General features: G+C 42.6%; 1 protein-coding gene across 1 annotated transcript in view; it reads right to left on the reverse strand.

Annotated features, from left to right (window-relative positions):
* Window positions 1-3,552: 3,552 nt before the first annotated feature.
* LOC113065758 (NACHT, LRR and PYD domains-containing protein 3-like) overlaps window positions 3,553-22,583 on the reverse strand; it is a 151,625-nt gene continuing 132,594 nt past the window's right edge. The window contains exons 14-16 of the mRNA XM_026237265.1: window positions 15,158-15,331; window positions 4,967-5,013; window positions 3,553-4,864 (exon numbers count right to left, since the gene is read on the reverse strand). Coding sequence (XP_026093050.1) covers window positions 4,344-4,864; window positions 4,967-5,013; window positions 15,158-15,331 — 742 coding nt within the window. The 3' untranslated portion in view covers window positions 3,553-4,343. The remainder of the gene's footprint in view (window positions 4,865-4,966; window positions 5,014-15,157; window positions 15,332-22,583) is intronic.

The raw sequence follows: 22,583 nt of genomic DNA on the forward strand, positions 1-22,583 counted from the left end.
GCTATAGTTTAAGACGCAGAGTAAAGAAGTATTCGGGAAATCCAGCCCAGATCCACTGTGGGAAAAATAACCCGATATAACCCATCTGGTAGTTTATTCTACCTGCTAATAAATCACGATGTAACCAAGAGCTCAATTTCCGTTGGACAGCATAATAGGTTCAAAGTTTTCTGATCTTGTCCAAAATAGGCCTATTTAACTTCGGACTTGAATAGAATGTCACAAATATTAAATAATTACTTCACATTTGTGAATAGTAATTAGACTATGCTTTATTTCTTTCACGTGCGTGGGCAGCATTAGGCCCATGTAAATTCCAGGCTTTATGAGGAATAATGCAGAGCGGTACATAAGATGAACTCTTATTCTGCTTGATGGGACAGACAGTAAAGACAGGCTGAGTTGAAAAGTGGCGTTTCAGGGCAATAAGGCAGGACAGGGAAGTTTTTAGCAATAAGCCTCCATTACACTATGATGAAGAGGTGAAATTTTTAATATGTTTAATGTTAGTAGAGATGAAATATCCAGAAATGTATGGGGTATTGTACATAAATATATCCTATTAATTAATTTGGCTAGAATGATCTGCGCTCAATTAGTCTGGTCTGTTTTAGTTTACCATTGATTGGGTGAAAACTGTTTAAAGATACTGGCTGCGGGAATCAGTAGGCATGGCTCATTATACATTTAGCAAAACGCAGTGAATGACATGCGCTCTGTACAACCAAAACAGCGTTTTTACACCATCATATGGCAACATGAATGGCATAAAAAAAAAGATTTTTTCATGGACACTAAAATGCCATCAAATACGTTGTCATTCCTCAGCACACCAAAGTTTCCAGACATTTCAATTCAAAATAATTTGAGTTCTTTCAGTATTTTTGAAGTATAATCGGCCCTGCCAGCGCCCTTTCCCTCAAGGCAGGTTTGGTTTGCTGGCATGATATCCAACAACTCGCCTCATCTTTGATTTTGGTTTTGCCATTATTAAATTATTAAATGATAACTTGATGGTTTAAGTCGTAATACACTTTATCTGAATCCACAAGCAGTAGTCAAACTTTTAAGGTTTAAGTTTTTGTTTGTCAGACGTTACACCCTGGCACCGGCTGTTCGGCCGTCTTGAATTTGAATTGAAAAGAAGTGGAACATTATCCTGAGTGCAGAGTGCAACAATACACACACCCACACACACACACATATATATATATATATATATAAATATAAATATATATATATATATATATATATATATATATATATATATAAATATATAAATATATAAATGCATCAATCAGGTATAACACTATGATCATCTCCATAATATTGTGTTGGTCCCCCTTTTGCATCCGAAACAGCCATGACCCATTGAGGCGTGGACTCCACTAGACCCATCAAGGTGTTATCTAGTTTCATCCTCAGATGTCAAAAAATGGTAACACTTTCTATGAAGCCCGTATTTATAATACATTAAATTGTGAACGGAACTGTGATAAAATATGATAATATAAATGTCATGCTATAATTTTTATACTAATGTTAGTTACATTTATCTGACGCTTTTATTATCCAAAGCGACTTACAATTGCTATATATGTCAGAGGTCGCACACCTCTGGAGCAACTAAAGGTTAAGTGTCTTGCTCAGGGACACATTGGTGTCTCAAAGTGGATTTGAACCCAGGTCTCTCACACCAAAGGCATGTGTCTTATCCACTGCGCCAGCATTGGTCGATCCATAGACCTTTCACTCTTCACAGACACAACTGGACTCTGGATATTGTTGCAAGCCCCTTTAATGTGCATTGTAACCGCACTATTGACCTTTTTAAAGAGTCTAATTACTGTAATTAAAACTCTTTGGTCATTTGTACTTATACCTCTCATTGAAAAGAGTGTGTAATGGCAATTATATCCACTGAAAAGCCTGTACTGTAGTCTACTTGTCTATCATATAAACCCACCAGGCTATGTGTTCTGTACTAGACAAACAGAGACTTGTCATGGCACTTGTATACTGTAGTTGTTCTCTTGTTGATCTGACTGCTTCTATTGTTCTCATTTGTAAGTCGTTTTGGATAAAAGCGTCTGCTAAATAATTAAATGCGAAAAAATCAGGAATGTATTGACATGACGCTTATCTTCAAACACTAGCAGAGATTAAAACAATTTAATCAGATTTGATGTTCTAGAAATCCTAACAGTGAATTTAGTTAAATTGTAGAAACATGGTGATCAAATGTACATCTCTTTTAACCTTGTAAATGAAGGTGTGCTCAACTGCTTGGTTAAGTTGCCCAGTTACGGTAAAATGAACTGAATGCTAGCTATATTCAGCAATGTAAACATACCTTGGAATAGCACTGCACAAGATCATAGATGAGGTTGTTCCTTTGTCTGAACAAAAAAACAATGCTTTGTTGCATATCACAGAATATTATATAAATAATAAATAATGTGTTCTATATTTATTTTACATTGATTATTTGCTTTTTACCTTACATTGTATACAGATTGTCACTAGTAGATCCAATATTGATTATTTGTATTATTTTTAATGTCATTTAATTATTATTTTATGTTTATTGTTTGTATTATTATTTTGTTTTGATATATTTGCTTATTCACTATGCAGAATAATTTGAAGTAAATGAGTCATCTGAAAAAGAAAAACTGAAAAGTTGATGGTGTCAGGAACAATTTTAACAATAAATAATTTTTTGCAATTGTATTTCTTAGTGTGACTGTTAAAGGGTAACAGTCTAGGGATCAAAATAAGTGTAACAAAAAAAATTGAGGGGAGAGGCTTAGAGAACTGCCTTCTCAAAGTTCCAGGCCAGGTACACAGAAATGCTCAGCAACACCAGTTTCAAAATTAAAGTATTTTATTGAACAGAATGGGGGAAATGCTTAAAAGAATGCCTTAGGACGGGAAAAGGCCAAAACAATAAACAAAAAAGGTAATTAGGGTTTTAAGAAATACATTTCCAATCAAAAGAAAATCAGATCAAATTCATAGAACCTTCCCTGACTCCCTCTTCTAATTCAAACACAGCAGAAAAAGATTATTTTCAAAATAAATGGCATCCACCTCCCTACAAAATTTTCCCACTTAAATAAGTTACAAAACAGCTGAAAACACTGCTTAACATACCTAACAGCTTTTCCTTAACACTACAAGCAAAGCAACCAATGAACACAGAAGATAACAACAGCTCTCTTCTAATGAACTTAGCTAAAACAGAACAGATTTAATCCTTTATGATAGCAAATTAATACAGTTTCGCTTCGAAAATGTATGGTTCAGAAGTTAAAAGCAGAAACAGGTGTGCAAATTTGAGCTGTTGGAACCTTCAGTATTTGGCCCTTAAATGTTAGTAAAACCTGTAAAAGAGTGTTTGTAATGCTAAAACAACAGATTTGTATATATTTTTATTATTTTGAGTTTTTTTTATTTATTTATTACTTCCAACTTGAAACAAGAATAAGAAACGTTGCTTTTTTAAAAATAAGTTTTACGTTTATTTAGCTTCAGTTCATTTTTATTTAATTTTCAGTAATAAATTTGTATATGGTTTTGTTTTAGTTGAAGACACCAAGAAATGACAACTGAACACAAAAGAAGATACTCTGAAGAATGTTGTTAAAAAAATCCATTGACTTCCATACTGTTTTCCCATAACAACAGTCTTCAGAGTATCTTCTTTTGTTCAGCAGAATTTTAATTTTTGAGAGAACTGTCCCTTTAACTTTAATTACCCTGGTCTGAGCAGCACAACAGTAACACAACTAATACACTTCTGCTGTAGAATACAGTATGATTAGGGAGATCAGTCAGACCTGGAGCAGTTGTAATACAGCACACTGCTTCATACACTCTAATGTTATTATAAAGTCAGTGCACTTATGTCAGTGTTACATCATCACTATCTCAGGTTTGCAGCATCAGTGTGAACGGATTCAGATAATATCACTTCTGACAGTGTTATATCATCACTATCTCAGGTTTGCTTTTTTCAGATAATCTGACAGATGCAGCAGCCCATAGCAATGCACTTCACTTCTGTCTCATAGGAGCTGCATGATTTCCAGAGATGCTGAACTTAAAAGCACAGCCTGCTGGATCATGTGACACTCAAGACATTAATTCATCACGATTCATCATGTTTCTGGACACTAAACAATCGTCAATTGTTTTTTGCACACATTATTTCTATTCATATTACTTTAGTGACAGAAGTTCAGCTGCAGTATTAATGTGATGAAGAGACTCTCACTGTTACTTATTTATCATGCAGCTAAAAGCATTATGGGTAGCAACTCTTATTAATCTATTCTGATTCATTGACAGAGTTTCACTGATGATTTATAAACATAAAACCCAAGACAGAGTGGCTGAGTGAATGTTGTCTGGACTGTGTGGATAAGACTCATTGTATTTCTGTAGACGCTGTAGAAGAACAGAATTCCTGCACTGGCATCCACATACACTCCTATTCTACTGCTGATGGGCTTCACAGGGAGAACAGTCTGTATCTTATTGTGTTTGAATGAGTAACTGTCAGGAGAGCAGAACAGACTCCAGGACTTATCACTAGATCCAAACAAACACTCAAAATGCGCTCCCTTCCTCCTGATGCTCTTATATGACACTGATATAGACACATCTCCACTGCACTCAATCTCCCAGTAACAGCGTCCACACACACTCTCTCTACACAACACCTGATGGTAGTAATCAAATCTGTCTCGATGATCAGGATAAGGTCGATTCTTTCCCACACGTGTCACTTGTGTGTACTCCCCGTACAGAATGAGTTCAGTGTGTGCAGTGTTTGGATCCAGTTTGTGAGAACAGGCATCTGAATACAAGAACAAAGACATTTAAAACACAATAACAATCACTACAGCTATATGAGTGTGTGTGTGTGTGTGTGTGTGTGTATGAGTGCTTGTAGATGTACATTTCTTTATTCCTGCTGTAATTCTGGATTCTCCTCCATGATCCAAACTAGAAAACAAACACAGACACATTCAGTCAGTAAACACACACACAGTGCAATGAGATTAATCAAATTATATTCTGATGATTGTGAAACCAAGATTATCAAGGTAATACTCTCTCATTGACCGACTAAATCTCACAGCAAATAGCAAGACAATGCAAATGAAATCACTAAATCTGCTCAGGATATTCTCACTGGTCTTCTTTAGTTTCTCAGAGTCTGAACTGGTCTAAAGAAACTGCAGCGGTGCGACGCATGTTTGAGTCTCAAACCAGAGCATGAAATCAACACCTGTAAATGTAAATGATCTATATTACCGGAAAACCTCAGTTTTACAGGAAACTCTGACAGACGCAAACAGAGAAATAAGTACAATCATTTAATATAACATTTACTTAAGAAATTGTAGAGAAATCATAACTGTTTTGACAAAGAGTATATAGGAAAAATGCTGACCTTAATATATTTGTAACATGCTGCTATATAAAGCGCACACAAAGGATACACACAGGAGAAGAGCATGAGCAAATGTAGCACACACACCCAAAACAAAGCATAATAAATAAATAGCCACTAATTTAACAAGACAAGGTGATGTAGTTATTGTTGAAACAAATGGTAATAAAGAATAGCATTGACAACAGCAATCATTGTCCCCAATAACATGTTAAAAGTTTCATAGTGTCTATTGTCACGGGAGAAGCCAACGACAGACACAGTGGCGTGGCGTCAGGCCTCGGAGAGGCTTTTATTAACAGAAAATAAAACAAAGGAGGGGATAAAATGTGGCCAAAGGGGGAGTGTCCAAAATAAACGGGGGATCTGGTGTCCTCGCCGTGTTGCGGGGTTCGTGTGGGTCGTGCAGTGTTCATGGAAGGGTCCAGGTAAGGGGCGGAGTCCGGTGGCCGCACGCGCTCCCCTCTTCGGTCCGCGGCGCGGGGGGCGGCAGCTTCCTCTAGCAGCCACATCACTCTCGTTGGCCGTGGCGCTGGCAAGGGATGGATGGATCCAGCGCCCCTCCTCTCACACACACCCACTCCAGTCGGTAGCCTGGTGAAGGGCGGCGATTTAGGACGGGGTGCCGGTGATAATCAGGGAGGAGGCAGCTTGTCACACAATTTACACTAAGTGCAAATAGCCTGCCTTGTTGGCAGAGGCTATTTACACTAACTCTGCCCACCAACGTGATTGAGATCCTTACAAAATATGTTTGTCAGTCATTGTCATGAATCCTGTGCCTGCCCTTCCGTTTGTTCACCACCAGGGATTACCCGCTCATTATGATGGAATCTTGCACCACATTACTATTGAACTTCACACCGGACTCCATTTCCCATCATCCATTGCACTGATTACACACAAAGCTGCAACCAATCAAACACCCTACATGAGCAATGGACTTCCTGTTCCTCACCGCCAAGTATTGTTTATGCATATCGCTAAGTTAGTGATAGCAACGTTATGGAGCCCTTTTCCTAGTCTAGTATTTGTTCCTAGTTCTAGTATAGTCTTGTCTCATTGTGCTATATTATTGCCTGGTTGCCTGACTCTTTGCCCGTCTTGGATTTCTCTCACCATGTTGTGTGGACTCTGTTTGTCCCTTTACTGAACGCCTGTTTGTGGATTACTCTTTTGCCTTGCCCTCTGGATTACATTCACCATTCAAAGATCCTTAAAATGGCAGCCACAACAACACCCCATCATGTCAAATCACTGCTGATCATCCAGAGTCATGTCACATCGCAGCTGATCTTGCAGAGTCTAGTCATGTCTCAGCTTATCTCCTATTCTCGTTACATCTCTGTGACGGTTGTGTATCAGGAAACACAAGGAGAGGGTAAGATCCATTTGCAGATATGTTTAATAACAAAAAGGGTAATCCAAAAACAAACAGTCCAAAGTCACAAACAAAACAAAAGAGGGAACTGGATGAAACAGAACGGGAACTCGGAGGAACAAGAAGGAAAGGGTAAGTCTCGGGAGATGAGAACATTAGTACATGAAGGGTAAGGACTCCATACAAACAACAGGGAAGGACAGCTATTTATAAGGAGACTAATGACAATAGATTTCCTACACCTGTGCGATTAACTGGAGTGCAATTACTGAGAAGACAGGACCAGACTAGAGGAATTATATTGCCTATGGTGAAGTGCCTAAGGAGAAGTGAGCTCACTAGGGAACACCCAGGAAAACAGAGACTGACAGCGTGACATTACCCCCTCCCCTGCGGAGCAACTGCCAGATGTTCCACCTGAAACCCAGGAAAACCCAACAGATAAAGAAGCTAGGAGGGACGTGGAGCGGCGGAGTACTAGGGGGAGGGATGGAGGGCCAGAAAACATAGTACACAGAGACAGGAGAACCAGGTAGAATGGGGTAACAGAGACAACACACCCAGGTAGAATGAGGAGACAGAGACAAGACAACCAGGTAAAATGGAAAGACAGAGACAAGAGAAGTGTAACACAAAACAAGGAGTCCAAGAGGGTAGTGGTATGGCGGAGGATCAGGGGGAGGGACGGAGGGCCACCACACTCATGTGGTCAAGGCAGAAGCCCCCCAGGGCGAAACAGAAGACCACCACATCCTATTGGTCGATGCCGGAGTTCCCCAGGGCGGAGCGGAAGACCACCACATCCTTGTGGTCGATGCCGGAGTCCCCCAGGGCGGAGCGGAAGACCACCACGTCCTTATGGTCGATGCCGGAGTCCCCCAGGGGGGAGTGGAAGACCACCACGTCCTTGTGGCCAGACCAACGGTAGGACGAAGACTATTGGTGACTTGCATTTGTTCATGAAGATCCTCGGTGACTTGACTCAGTCCTTGAAGATCCTCGGTGACTTGACTCAGTCCTTGAAGATCCCCGGTGACTTGACTCTGTCCTTGAAGATCACCAGTGACTTGACTCTCTCCTTGAAGATCACCAGCGACTTGACTTGATTCTGAGAGGTCAATGGTGACTAGCTTTGTCTCTGGAAAGTCCATGGTAGTTAATCCTGACACTGGAAGTTCAAAGGTGACTAACCCTGACTCTGGAGGGTCCATGAACACCTGATTCAACTCTGGAGGGTCAACAGGGGCCTGACTTGACTCTGGACAGTCAACTGAAATTTAACTCGACTCTGGAAGGTCAACAGGAACTAGCCCTGACTCTGGATGGTCAACGGTAACTAACCCTGACTCTGGAGGGTCCATGAACACCTGACTCAACTCTGGAGGGTCAACCGGAAACTGACTCAACTCTGGAAAGTCCACAGGCACCTGACTCGACTCGGGAAGGTCAACAGAAGCCTGACTTGTCTCTGGACAGTCAACTGGAATTTGATTCGACTCTGGATGGTCAACAAGAATCTGACTTGATTCTGGAGGATCAACTGGAACATGACTCGAATCTGGATGGTCAACAGGAACTAGCCCTGACTCTGGAGGGTCAACAGTAACTAACCCTGACTCTGGAAGGTCGACGGTGACTAACCCTGACTCTCCTCTCCCCTCTCTGGTCATAATGGGGAAATGGTGGCTCCCAACAGAACCCCAGGTCAACGGTAGCCCAAAGTGGAGATCGCTGCCGGACCTCCTCTCGACTGCTTGCTCCGGAGCGACCTCCCCTGGTCCCCCGGAACACCACTAGGCGAGAATGCTCAAAACCATTTCTCTCCCACTTGCTGGCTGGGGAGGAAATTGTAGCAGACATACCGCTGGATCTCGGTGGATGAAGTCCTTCCGTGACGGTTGTGTATCAGGAAACACAAGGAGAGGGTAAGATCCAATTGCAGATATGCCGGCAGCCATATCACCCTGGAGCCCAAGACCGGTTGCCCTCTGAAGCTAAGCAGGGCCGAGCTTGGTCAGTACCTGGATGGGAGACCTCCTGAGAAAACTAGGTTGCTTCTGGAAGAGGTGCTAGTGAGGCCAGCAGGGGGTGCTCACCCTGTGGTCTGTGTGGGTCCTAGCACCCCAGTGTAGTGATGGGGACACAATACTGTCAACAAGCAACGTCCTTCGAATGAGACATTAAACCGAGGTCCTGACTCTCTGTGGTCATTAAAAACCCCAGGATGTCTTTCGAAAAAAAGAGTAGAGGTGTGACCTCGGCATCCTGGCTCAATTCGCCCATTGGCCTCTGACCATCATGGCCTCCTAACAATCCCCATATCTGCTGATTGGCTTCATCACTCCGTCTCCTCTCCATCAGTAAGCTGGTGTGTGGTGGGCGTTCTGGCGCAATATGGCTGCTGTCGCATCATCCAGGTGGATGCTGCACACTGGTGGTGGATGAGGAGATACCCCCTGACAATGTAAAGCACTTTGAGTGTCTAGAAAAGCGCTATATAAATGTAAGGAATTATTATTGTTATTATTATTATTATTATTATTATATGTTTAATAACAAAAAGGGTAATCCAAAATCAAACAGTCCAAAGTGACAAACAAAACAAAAGAGGGAACCGGATGAAACGGAACCGGAACGAGAAGGAAAGGGTAAGTCTTGGGAGACGAGAACATTAGTACACGAAGGGTAAGGACTCAATACAGACAACAGGGAAGGACAGCTATTTATAAGGAGACTAATGACAATAGACTGCCTACACCTGTGCGATTAACTGGAGTGCAATTACTGTGAAGACAGGACCAGACTAGAGGAATTATAGTGCCTATGGTGAAGTGCCTAAGGAGAAGTGAGCTCACTAGGGAACACCCAGGAAAACAGAGTGACAGCGTGACATTACCCCCTCCCCTACGGAGCAGCTTCCAGATGCTCCACCTGAAACCCAGGAAAACCCAACAGATAAAGAAGCTAGGAGGGAGGTGGAGTGTCGGAGTACTAGGGGGAGGGACTGAGGGCCAGAAAACATAGTACACAGAGACAGGAGAACCAGGTAGAATGGGGAGACAGAGAAAAGAGAAGTGTAACAAAAAACAAGGAGTCCAAGAGAGTGGTGGACCGGCGGAGGATCAGGGGGAGGGACAGAGGGGCAGGTCCAAAGAAGGAAACAGACAGAAAGACAAAAGAAAACAAAAACACAAAATCATGGGTCCATGAAGGACATCACGTGATGCCCACCCGGGCGGAACAGAGGACCACCACACCCATGTGGTCAAGGCAGAAGCCCCCCCAGGGCGAAACAGAAGACCACCACGTCCTAGTGGTCGATGCAGGAGTCCCCCAGGGTGGAGCGGAAGACCACCACATCCTTGTGGTCGATGCCGCAGTCCCCTAGGGCCTAGTGGAAGACCAGCCGTCCCTTATGGTCAATGCCGGAGTCCCCCAGGGCGGAGCGGAAGACCACCACGTCCTTGTGGCCAGACCAACGGGAGGACGAAGACTTGACTCATTTGGACCTTTACTGAACTCAAAGACCCTCGCCTGCCCTAGGAATACTCTTTGTCTTGCCTATGATGTCAATAAGTTTTTTGACCACACCTTTGTAATAAAGCTTTGCACTTGGATCTGCACATACATGTTCTGATCATTCCATAACAGTTCTTAGCTCCAGTGCCATAGATGGTAAAGTGTGTGTCATATTCCTTTTGACACTATCTACCCTGGTTTGAATCTGCCCTTTGGTACATATTTTTTTCTCCCTTTTCAAATTTCAAATCACATCAGAAAACAAAAATATGTTTTAATAATATGTAAAAAGAAAATGATTTAATAAGGAAATAATTAAAAAGTTGAAAATAAAGTACAGGTCCTTCTCAAAAAATTAGCATATTGTGATAAAGTTAATTATTTTCCATAATGTAATGATAAAAATTTAACTTTCATATATTTTAGATTCATTGCACTCCAACTGAAATATTTCAGGTCTTTTATTGTTTTAATACTGATGATTTTGGCATACAGCTCATGAAAACCCAAAATTCCTCTCAAAAAATTTGCATATTTCATCCGACCAATAAAAGAAAAGTGTTTTTAAAACAAAAAAAGTCAACCTTCAAATAATTTTTTTCAGTTATGCACTCCTGCAATACTTGGTCGGGAATCCTTTTGCAGAAATGACTGCTTCAATGTGGCGCGGCATGGAGGCAATCAGCCTGTGGCACTGCTGAGGTGTTAAGGAGGCCAAGGATGCTACGATAGCGGCCTTAAGCTCATGCAGAGTGTTGGGTCTTGCGTCTCTCAACTTTCTCTTCACAATATCCCACAGATTCTCTATGGGGTTCAGGTCAGGAGAGTTGGCAGGCCAATTGAGCACAGTAATACCATGGTCAGTAAACCATTTACCAGTGGTTTTGGCACTGTGAGCAGGTGCCAGGTCGTGCTGAAAATTTCACTCGACTCTGGAAGGTCAACAGGAACTAGCCCTGACTCTGGATGAGTTTCCTTCTCCACAGTCTTCCTCCAGACTCTGGCACCTTGATTTCCGAATGACATGCAAAATTTGCTTTCATCCGAAAAAAGTACTTTGGACCACTGAGCAACAGTCCAGTGCTGCTTCTCTGTAGCCCATTTCCTGCACACGCCGGTGCACGGTGGCTCTGGATGTTTCTACTCCAGACTCAGTCCACTGCTTCCACAGATCCCCCAAGGTCTGGAATCGGTCCTTCTCCACAATCTTCCTCAGGGTCCGGTCACCTCTTCTCGTTGTGCAGCGTTTTTTGCCACACTTTTTCCTTCCCACAGACTTCCTACTGAGGTGCCTTGATACAGCACTCTGGGAACAGCCTACTCGTTCAGAAATTTCTTTCTGTGTCTTACCCTCTCGTTTGAGGGTGTCAATGATGGCCTTCTGGACAGCAGTCAGGTCGGCAGTCTTACCCATGATTGCGGTTTTGAGTAATGAACCAGGCTGGGAGTTTTTAAAAGCCTCAGGAATCTTTTGCAGGTGTTTAGAGTTAATTAGTTGATTCAGATGATTAGGTTAATGGCTCGTTTAGAGAACCTTTTCATGATATGCTAATTTTTTGTGATAGGAATTTTGGGTTTTCATGAGCTGTATGCCAAAATCATCAGTATTAAAACAATAAAAGACCTGAAATATTTCAGTTGGTGTGCAATGAATCTAAAATATATGAAAGTTTATTTTTTTATCATTACATTATGGAAAATAATTAACTTTATCACAATATGCTAATTTTTTGAGAAGGACCTGTATTTGGTAGGGTTAGGGTAGGGAGGGCTTTTGTCCCAATAAGGTGGCATCCATTTAATAATTTGAATTGAAATTTAAATTAACACTCAATAAATTATAATTGCCTACTATTTTGTAATGTATTACAATTCTGAGGTGCACATAATTTACACTATTTGCAATAAGTAGTATAAACAGTAATATCCCATTAGAATCTACAACTATTGGCACTTAGTGTCAATAGCATATCGCTAAAAATACTGCTATTTTCACTTAGTGTAAATAGAATCCACTGCTACTTGCACTTAGCGTAAATAACATCTATCACTATTTACACAAATAGTCCCACCTAATTCGGAAATTTAGTATCAAAATAAACTCTGAGTAGTAAAAACAACCTAAGAGGCCATTCATGTCCAATTTCGGATTAGGAAACAAATTTTTACGAAAAATCCAAAAGCACTTGAAGGCAGCATAAGTGTGCTCCGGCACAGAACATAAAGTGCAATGTGAGTGAAGGCCAGCGAGGGAGTGGGGAGCAGAGACAAGAGCCATGTTTCAACTGTTGGACCAAAAGCGGGCATGCTAGTGCATGGCTTGAATGTGCCTCGTCGGTGGTTCCTCGGGGCCAATGGCCCAACGAAAACCTTGAGCCAAAGTGAAGTGACGTGACATACAGCCAAGTATGGTGACCAATACTTAGAATTCGTGCTCTGCATTTAACCCATCCAAAATGCACACACACACAACGTGAACAAACACCCGGAACAGTGGGCAGCCATTTCTGCTGCGGCGCTCAGGGAGCAGTTGGGGCTTCAGTACCTTGCTCAAGGGCACCTAAGTCGTGGTATTGCCGGCCCAAGACTCAAACCCACAACCCTAGGGTTAGCAGTCAAACTCTCTAACCACTAGGCAATGAAACTTCCCCAAAAACGGGCCAGATGGGGCTAGAGGAGTGGTTATGAACAAAGGCAGAGTTTCTATGCATCTGGAGAGCGTCAGCGCTGCGGATCATAACAGAAAGTTAAGCTATAACACCAGAATTAAAGTCTTTTTAAAATAAATTAAGCTTAAAACTCACTTTCAGTCATCAGCGAATGTTTGAAATAACATGATCTGATGTGGATTATAAGCATCATTCAAGGCAGAAATATTTATAAGCTATGCAAAAGAATATGCACACTAAGCATTAACATTACCATAGTAAACATGGTAAATGTGACCACTTGAAGAAATCAGATGTTAGCTTCTTATTTTCTATCACAATCATGTATTTATTTAGTAACATATTTTATCTGTCATAAGTCTCATCTCGAGAGTTTAGCTCCGCGTAGCCTATCATAAAAATATAATAATGTTTTTGTTTTTTTCGGGAGCTTTTATAAAAATGTAGAAATTATCATTATTTCTAAATGTGATAAATGCTATTGTGACTTCATATAAACAGGAACAGACTTGACTGAATAAGAAGGATAATGCTTTTCTGTGTGACATTTTCAATTATGATAAATTAATTCATCATGATCAAAGTATAACTTATTATAGTAAAACATCATGCTTTTGGATTTCAATATTTAACAAAGCATGCAAACAAACGTCCGCTTTAATCATGTTCATTTTGTGATCGCGTTAGTTCCAGTGACTCATTTCTTATTCGTTTTCTGAAAACTCTTCTCTGTTGGTGAATGATGAGGTTGTGTGACATTGTTTCTGAGAGGCGTGTAAAGTGCGGGTTTTAGTGACGTGCAGTCTAGCTTCTGGCCCCACAGTGGAAACGCAGCGCTATTTTGGCCTCGTGCTACTGGCCCTAGGCTATTAGCCCTGCCTGGCCCATTTGAGGCCCTGGCTTGCACTGGCCCGACAGTGAAAACATGTCTAATTACACTCTGTCTCGGTTCAAGGCAACCATGCCTAGTGTGAGTAAACCCTGACTTATTGTCAGACGAATTGGTTTCATAAAACAATAGTAAGAAGTTGATCAAACTTGTTGGTTTAAATTATTTACCAAGTTTATACAGTTTTTCCTCTCCTATAGTAGAGAATGAGCTGAGTGAGAGCATGCTCATTAAACCACAGTGTCAAACTGTTTTCCTTAATCTTCCTTAAGTGTAAAGGAGCAACTGTATCTAAGATGCTAGAAAAGGGAGAGTTCATAGTTTCTGTTACATCAAAGTTTTTCTGAGCTGATGAATATGCTGAGGTATTGAAATAGATCAGAAAGATTACTTACAAAGCGGTCTTTTGTGGTAGAAGTGATTGTACTAGCATACTTGTAACAAAGGAATAGAATTTACTGTTTTAGTTATATGGAGTTAGTTATATGGAAAAAACTCTGAGATATCATCACTTTGCTGCAGTATTTCAACACCAGTCTCTGAGGCAGAAGTCACATACTTTTAGTGTATTCGGACATGCCCTAGGTGCACCTGCGCCATGTGCTTCAGTTTATGCGGTTTGATTGTTAAAAGAGGGCCCTTAGTTTCATTGCCTGTACAAGAGAAACTCAACAGGGAGGGAGACAGCTCTATCTCTCTATCCTATCTCTCTATCCTTTCCACCTGTAGCTGGTGTGTGGTGAGCACACTGGTGCCATTGTCCTGTGGCTGCCGTCGCATCATCCAAGTGGATACCGCACACTGGTGGCGGTTGAGAAGAGACCCCCCACATTATTTGAAGCGCTTTGGGTGTACAACAATTCACAATAAAGCGCTATAAAAATGCATCATTAATTCATTCAAAAATAACAACTTTATTCAACAATTAGTCTCTGCATCACCATAGCACATCCGCTGAATGCATGGACTGTATGCTCTTCTGTGTGCGCCGTGAAACAAGGATATGTGTATTTACACTTTGACTTGAACAAAAACAGCACATCTGTGCAGAACTTCCTGGAGGGCCACAGCCCTGCAGAGTTTCAAGGCCTTCTGACTTATTTTAAAACTTCATGTTATTTGTGTTGGAGCAGGATTGGAACGGAACTCTACAGGCCCTTTGGTCCTCCAAGAACTGAGTTTGACGCCCCTGGTCTAGAACCCTGTTTATGTTTGAAATATTATATTCAAAATACTTGAGTTTGTCCAGTGTGCAGTTTGGATCCTCCAGTTTTTCAATGAGCAGCCTGACTCCTGAATCTCCTGGGTGATTGTAGCTCAGATCCAACTCTTTCAGGTGTGAGGGGTTTGAACTTAGAGCTGCAGACACATAACCACAGCCTTCCTCCATCACCATACATCCAGACAATCTAAAAACACAATAGTCGACATGACATTAGTTTGACAATTAGACATTCAAATATTTTGTAGATCCACAGAAAAAAGCACATAGTAAATCTGCTGTTTCTTTACAGTTACAGTAAAGGCTCTAGGGTATAGCAAGGGTGGCTTACTCCGGTCCGGGAAAGCCACAATCCCGCAGAGCACAGCTCCAACTCACCTGCCTGTAGCTTCCTAGTATCCCTTGTAGTTTTTGGAAGTGTAGCTGTAAAATGCATTTATTAATGAAAAGCTACTCATGTGAACACCTGTGATCACCTTGTGTGAATAAATGAATACACATCATGATTAACTCTACTTGTCACAGTTTTTGTTCTTTGAGTTGATGGATTTATTTTGCCAAAGGTTTTGTACCTTTTCAATGAAGTAATAAAATTATAAAGTGAACATTAAAAAAAAAATATATATTTTTTTTTTTTTATGAACATTTTTAAATACACTGCATCCTCTGCTAACCGTTTTCTCCTATTTCTTTTGCTGATCTGGATTTTAGGGATGTCCCGATCCGATCCACGTCATCTGTATCGTGCAGATACTGGCCCAGATCACTAGATCGGAGATCGAAGGGGAGAAAAAAATATGATCCGATACCTATCCAACACAAACCATTAACGTATACATAAATAAACATGTAAATATAATTATAAAAAATGCGTTTCACGGTAAAAACAGTAGACAGGCGAAGCACACGTGATCTGCCATTCCCGCAGTCGCGTGTGCTCGCTCAAACCTCATGTTTGCGGCTGTCGGCTGACTGCAAATAATCCTAACTGATGGACAACATTGCCCGGGAAAAGACAACAGTAGTCTGGCAAAAGATAAGGAAAAGAAAAAAGCCCAAGATGAGGCCCGTGCATCTGTTATGACTCAGGCCTCTGTGGCTCTCTCCGACAACCACCGGAGGGCACCTTCACCGGAATACTGACATCTTATGGACTACATTACCCAGCGGCCCTAAGTCTAATCACCACCAGGTGTTCCTCATTCCACGCCTTGTTTAAGCTGCAGCCAAACACACACACAGTGCGAAGTCTTGTTTTGCCTGTCTGACATCTCTGAGCGTTTATCCGTTCCTGCCTTTCTGTGTATTACCTTGAACTGTTCTGATCCTGACGATTCTCTGCTGCCTGCCTTACTGACCCTTTGCTCTTCCCACGACTTGTCGACTGTCTGCCGCCTGCCCTGATTCAAGCCTGGTAATCGACCCTGTCTTTGATTGTCTCTGATATCGCTGACGCTGTTGTCTGCCTGTTATCACTACGAGTTCTTAATAAACATTGCACATGGATCCGAATGTCTCTGACTCCTCATTACAGAAGACTTCGCCACCTCAGGATCCAGCGATGTTCTTCCAGCTCAGGCCTCCGTGCTGGTCACACATCAACAACAGCTACAGAGACTCACCTCTCTCACAAAGGAACTAGTAAAGATGCTGCAAACTCTCCATGTGGTCGCCCCAGCAGTGAGTTCAACACCAGCCGCCACACTCAACACTACCATCTCGACTCACGCATCTCATGGCATCCGTCTCTCACTTCCAGAAAAATATGACGGCTCCCCAAGCAAGTGCAAGAGCTTCCTAATGCAATGCTACATCTGCATCAACCAGCAACCCCTCACTTACTCTGCTCACTGCTGACCGGGAAAGCGCTGGAGTGGGCATCAGCGATGTGCCAAGGTAATCACGTCTTTCCCCCCTTATGACCGTTTCATTCGCCAGTTCCGGGGTGTATTTGAACATTCACCCAGTGGAAAGGACGCAGGAGAGGAGTTAATTGTGCTACATCAGGGTCGCAGCACCGCCGCCGAATATACCTTGGCCTTTGGCACCCTCGCTGCTCAAATGGGCTGGAAGGACGAACCGCTACAGACTCTGGATCAATTCATGGATCTTGCTATTCATCTGGATAATTTGATACGTTCCCGACACACTCGTCGACACTCACCAGACCGGCCGGTCGCTCAAGGACTCCCCGAGCCAGAGCCCTTACAGATCGGTGCCACCCAACTACCCTCTATGGAGCGAGAGAGACCCATTCGCCAACATCTGTGTCTGTACTGTGGGCAAGCCGGTCATGTAAGAGTCTCCTGTCCCATCAGACCCTCTTGCCAGAATTCCACTGCGGTGAGTACCCACCTTCATTCTTTTGGGGTACCAGTGGTCACTAACATTGAGGGGAGGAGAGTTGATACCGATGCCATGATAGACTCTGGGGCTGCGGGAAATTTCATTGACATCTCTTTCGCTGAAACTCACGACATCCCTCTCCTTTCATGTGAATCCCGGGTAGCAGTGGCAGCGCTAGATGGTCGTCCGCTGGGCTCAGGAAAAATGTAATACATCACGCCAGATACCAACCTTCAAATTGGAGCTCTCCACACCGAAGCCATTCGACTGTTTGCCATTGACTCACCTTGGAATCCAATCATTCTAGGACTACCCTGGCTGGAAAGACATAACCCATGCATATCATGGTCAACCCAGGAAATCGTTCAATGGTCTCAATCCTGTCAAGACCACTGCTCCTCACACGTCTGCCATCCACTCATTCCCAGGAGGAGGAGCGCAACCCTTCTGACATATCAGGCCCACCGATCGAATATCAGGACTTAGTTGAAGCCTTCGGCAAAGCCAAGGCTTCCAAGCTTCCACCTCATCGACCCGTTGACTGTGCCATTGAACTCATCCCAGGTTCCACTCCTCCCAAGGGCAGAACCTTTCCTCTCTCACAACCTGAGTCAGCAGCCATGAGGTAGTATATAGAGGAGTTGGCCAAGGGCTTCATCACGCCATCCAAGTCACCAGCTTCAGCTGGGTTCTTCTTCGTCAAAAAGAAGGATGGAGGCCTTCGGCCTTGTATCGATTATCGGGCACTCAACGAGATCAGTGTGAAGTTCCATTATCCGCTACCTCTGGTTCTGTCAGCCCTGGAGCAGCTTTGCAATGCCCGGTACTTCACTAAACTAGATCTACGCAGTGCCTACAACCTGATTCGCATTCGCAAGGGGAATAAGTGGAAGACGGCCTTCTCTACAACATCCGGGCACTACGAGTACCGGGTTATGCAATTTGGGCTTGCCAATAGTCCTTCTGTGTTCCAGGCCTTCATTAACTATGTCTTCCGGGATATGCTTAACCAATGTGTGATTGTCTACATCGACATCTTGATATACTCCGAATCCATGGAAGCCTATGTCAAACAGGTCAGAGCTGTCTTGCAGATACTCATTCAGCATCAACTCTATGCCAAGCTACAAAAATGTGAGTTTCACCAGACACAAATTTCCTTCCTGGGGTACATTATCAGTGCAGAGGGGGTAGCCATGGATGAGAAGAAGCTAGAGGCGGTGTTAGATTGGCCTAGACCATCCACAATCAAGGAGCTCCAACGCTTCCTAGGGTTTGAAAACTTCTATCGAAGCTTTATCAGAAATTTCAGTGTGGTAGCTGCACCTCTCTGTTACAGGAAAGAGCCAACGTCTCACGTGGACATCTTCAAGCGAGCAGGCCTTCCAGCAACTCAAGCGACGATTCACGACCACTCCCGTCTTGCATCATCCTAATCTGGAGCTGGAGTTCATGGTAGAGGTGGACGCATCCAACACGGCATTGGTGAAATCCTCTCACAATGCCACAGTAACCCACCTAAACTGTTTCCATGTGCTTTCTTCTCCTGCAAGTTAAACCCAGCTGAGAGGAATTACGACGTTGGAGACAGGGAACTATTAGCCATGAAGGCTGCCTTCGAAGAGTGGCGTCATTGGCTCGAGGGGGTTAAACTACCTTTCCTAGTACTCACGGACCATCGTAACCTGGAGTACATCCGATCTGCCAAACGCCTCAACCCCAGACAGGCCAGATGGTCATTATTCTTCTCCCATTTCGACTTCAAGGTAACCTACACACCTGGAGCCAAGAATGGCAAGGCAGACGCCCTCTCTCGACATTTTCATCACCTGCCCAAAACATTTGCTATTGAGACCATTCGTCCCTCTACTGTTTTTCCAGCACCTATCCAATGGGATATCATGATGGAGATCTCCGAGGCTCAGGTTCACGATCCTGTACCAGCCGAGTGTCCACCTGAACGTACCTATGTCCCTGCCGAGCTCCGACCACGAGTGATACAGTGGATACACCAATCTCCCAGCACTGGCCATCCGGGCATAAATGCTTCTATAGAGCTGGTGGCCAATCGCTTCTTGTGGCCCTCTCTCCAGACGGACGTCACTCAGTTCATTCAAGACTCCAACACTTGCAACATTACAAAGACCTCCCATCAACAGCCGGCAGGTCTTTTCCAACCTCTGGCTTTACCTCAACGACCCTGGTCTCATATTGCTGTCGACGTTGTGACTGACTTGCCCAGCTCCAACAGTTTCACCACCATACTCACCATAATTGACCGCTTCTCCAAATCCTGCCGTCTGGTTCCTCTTCCCAAACTGCCCACCACCTTTGAGACAGCGGAAGTCCTTCTCCAGAACGTCTTCAGGTTCTACGGTCTTCCAGAGGACATAGTGTCAGACTGAGGTCCACAATTTACTTCCAGGGTATGGAAATCCATCTGCCAGCAACCTCAACATCAACGTCAGCCTGACCTCTGGATATCACCTGGAGTCCAACGGCCAGGTGGAACGCCTAAATCAGGAACTTACACACTTCCTCCGCACCTAATGTCACAATAATCAGGCAGACTGGAGTCGTTACCTTTTGTGGGTGGAGTATGCCCAAAACTCCCTTCGAAACCCTTCGAAATCCAGCTACCGACCTCACTCCCTTCCAATGTGTGCTGGGTTTCCAACCACCCTTGTTTCCCTGGTCGGGTGAGCCCTCTGAGCTCCCCGCAGTTGACGACTGGATGAGAAGGAGCGAGGAGACTTGGAACGGAGCCCATGTCCACCTTCAATGTGCGGTCCGCAGGGCCAAGGAACAGGCGGATCGTCAACGCAGAGCTGGCCCTCGGTTCACTCCTGGCTTTCCACCAGAGATCTTCGATTCTGGCAGTCCTGCAAGAAGCTCAATCCGAGGTACATGGGTCCTTTCAAAATCATCCGGGAAATAACCCCAGTTTCATTTTGTTTAGCATTACCTGCCAGTTACCATATCTCACCCACTCTGTCACGACTCAGGCCTCTGTGGTTCTCTCCGACAGCCAACGGAGGGCACCTTCACTGGAATACAGACATTCTTATGGACTACATTACTCAGCGGCCCATACCTCGGACAAATCACCACCAGGTGTTCCTCATTCCATGCCCTTTTTAAGCTGCAGCCAAACAAACAAACTGTCTGACATTTCTGAGCGTTTATCCCTGCCTGCCTTTCCGTGTATTACCTTGAACTGTTCTGATTGTGACGATTCTCTGCCGCCTACCTTACTGACCCTTTGGTCTGCCCACCTCTTGTCTACCGTCTGCCGCCTGCCCCGATTCAAGCCTGGTAATCGACCCTGTCTTTGATATCGCTGACGCTGTTGACTGAACCCTGCCTGTTATCACTACGAGTTCTTAATTAACATTGCAGATGGATCCGAATGTCTCTGATTCTTCGTTACAGCATCACTTTTAGGCACATTTATAATACTGTTAATTTTTGGGGGATTTTGATAAGATTAAGTTAATAACGTGTTTTAATGTCGGTGATAATATCCCCGCCGCATCTGCCTTAATATCCTCTTAGAGTTTCAATGTTCTGTTTAAATAATTTAATTCAAATATGCACTTAATCTTTCATTTTTGGCCACCTTTTTGCCTCTATAATTTCTTCCACAATAACGTGGACATCACAACCCTTACAAAAACTAATCCTTGTTGTTACTGAAGTAAAATTTTCTTGTGTGTCATTTCTGAATGTTTGAGACAATGAAATTAATCATACAACTGTATTCGTAAAATCATAGCCTTAGACAACTGTCTAGGTACAATTGTAATTTGTAAATAATACTATTTAATTACAATTTAGTTATTTAATTTATATTTTATTAAAGGTCTATTTTGATTCCTATAGTAGGTGTTTTTTTTACTTCCACAATAATTTGGCACAACAATACAATTCTGCTTAGGGCACCCATTTGGCCAGCAGCAGCCCTGCATACATTAACATCCCCAATGTCCCTCTCATGGGAGACTGCACTTATTCACAAAAGTAAAAATGTTTGCATTTGCTTTAAAGCCCTACTGGTTATTTAAATATTTGTGTGTTGTTCTGACATGCGTTTGTTTTTCTGAGCACACTCAAAGCCTTTGCATGAAAACTAAAAACCCTTCAAACAGCACCTGATTAGTGAACTACACTAAGTAGATATCCAAAACGCCGCTTTTACCGCCACTCCTACTACGGCGGCAGCAGTATAAAGTGCATTTGCAACCTTTGACCGCTGAGTGGCGCTTTAACCACAAGTTATCAGACAAGCGTAAACAAAGCACATTTTCGCTAATAGACGTCAGTTTTGACTCGCTGATGTGTTAGATTTGATGGCTTCAGTCGGGGAAAATGAAAGAAAAACACTGTAGTTAAAATATTTAATATTTAATATCCACAGACGAAAGTAAAAATATTTAATATTTAATATCAACTACTCTTTGGTACTTATGAAGTTATGTGCATTTCTAGAACGAATTCAAGCAGGGTAAAAGTCAAGCCTGTGCCTGAACCTGTGATTATATTTTCTCCAATCTACATGGTATTAAACCATATTTTAGATTTGACAAATTTAAAAGGTGTGCAGTATTATTTATATTATATTAATTATGCGTTATATTATTCAAAAGAAATTGTGGTTAACTTTGCATCAGAGCATTAAAAGTGGTAGCCTATTTTAGGGTGGTTGGCTACATGGATTAATATGCAAATTGTCAATATTTTCATATATTATGCCTATATTTTTTCCTTTAATAAAACAACATGCATTTTTGTTATTCGTTAGGTGTCCTTTAACTTATTGGGGGAAAAACATTTGTCTGTAAACTGATTAAGAAATTGTTGCATGTTTAAACATGAAGCACGGTATAATTTCGTTCCCATTATTTATGCCTAATTAGCCTAAAACAAGAAACGAATAAAATTAAACCTGCACGATTAAATCTTTGAAACTCTTCTACCGTCCTCAGGATTAAACTCAAGTTCTCTCATTATAATCAACAAAATACACACAATGTAAAAAAGAGCTTCATTAACTGACAACATAAGTGATTTTAAAGGGAGCCTTCTTTACTTGC

Source organism: Carassius auratus, chromosome 4 (assembly GCF_003368295.1).
Source record: "Carassius auratus strain Wakin chromosome 4, ASM336829v1, whole genome shotgun sequence".
In the NCBI taxonomy this organism is placed as follows: domain Eukaryota; kingdom Metazoa; phylum Chordata; class Actinopteri; order Cypriniformes; family Cyprinidae; genus Carassius; species Carassius auratus.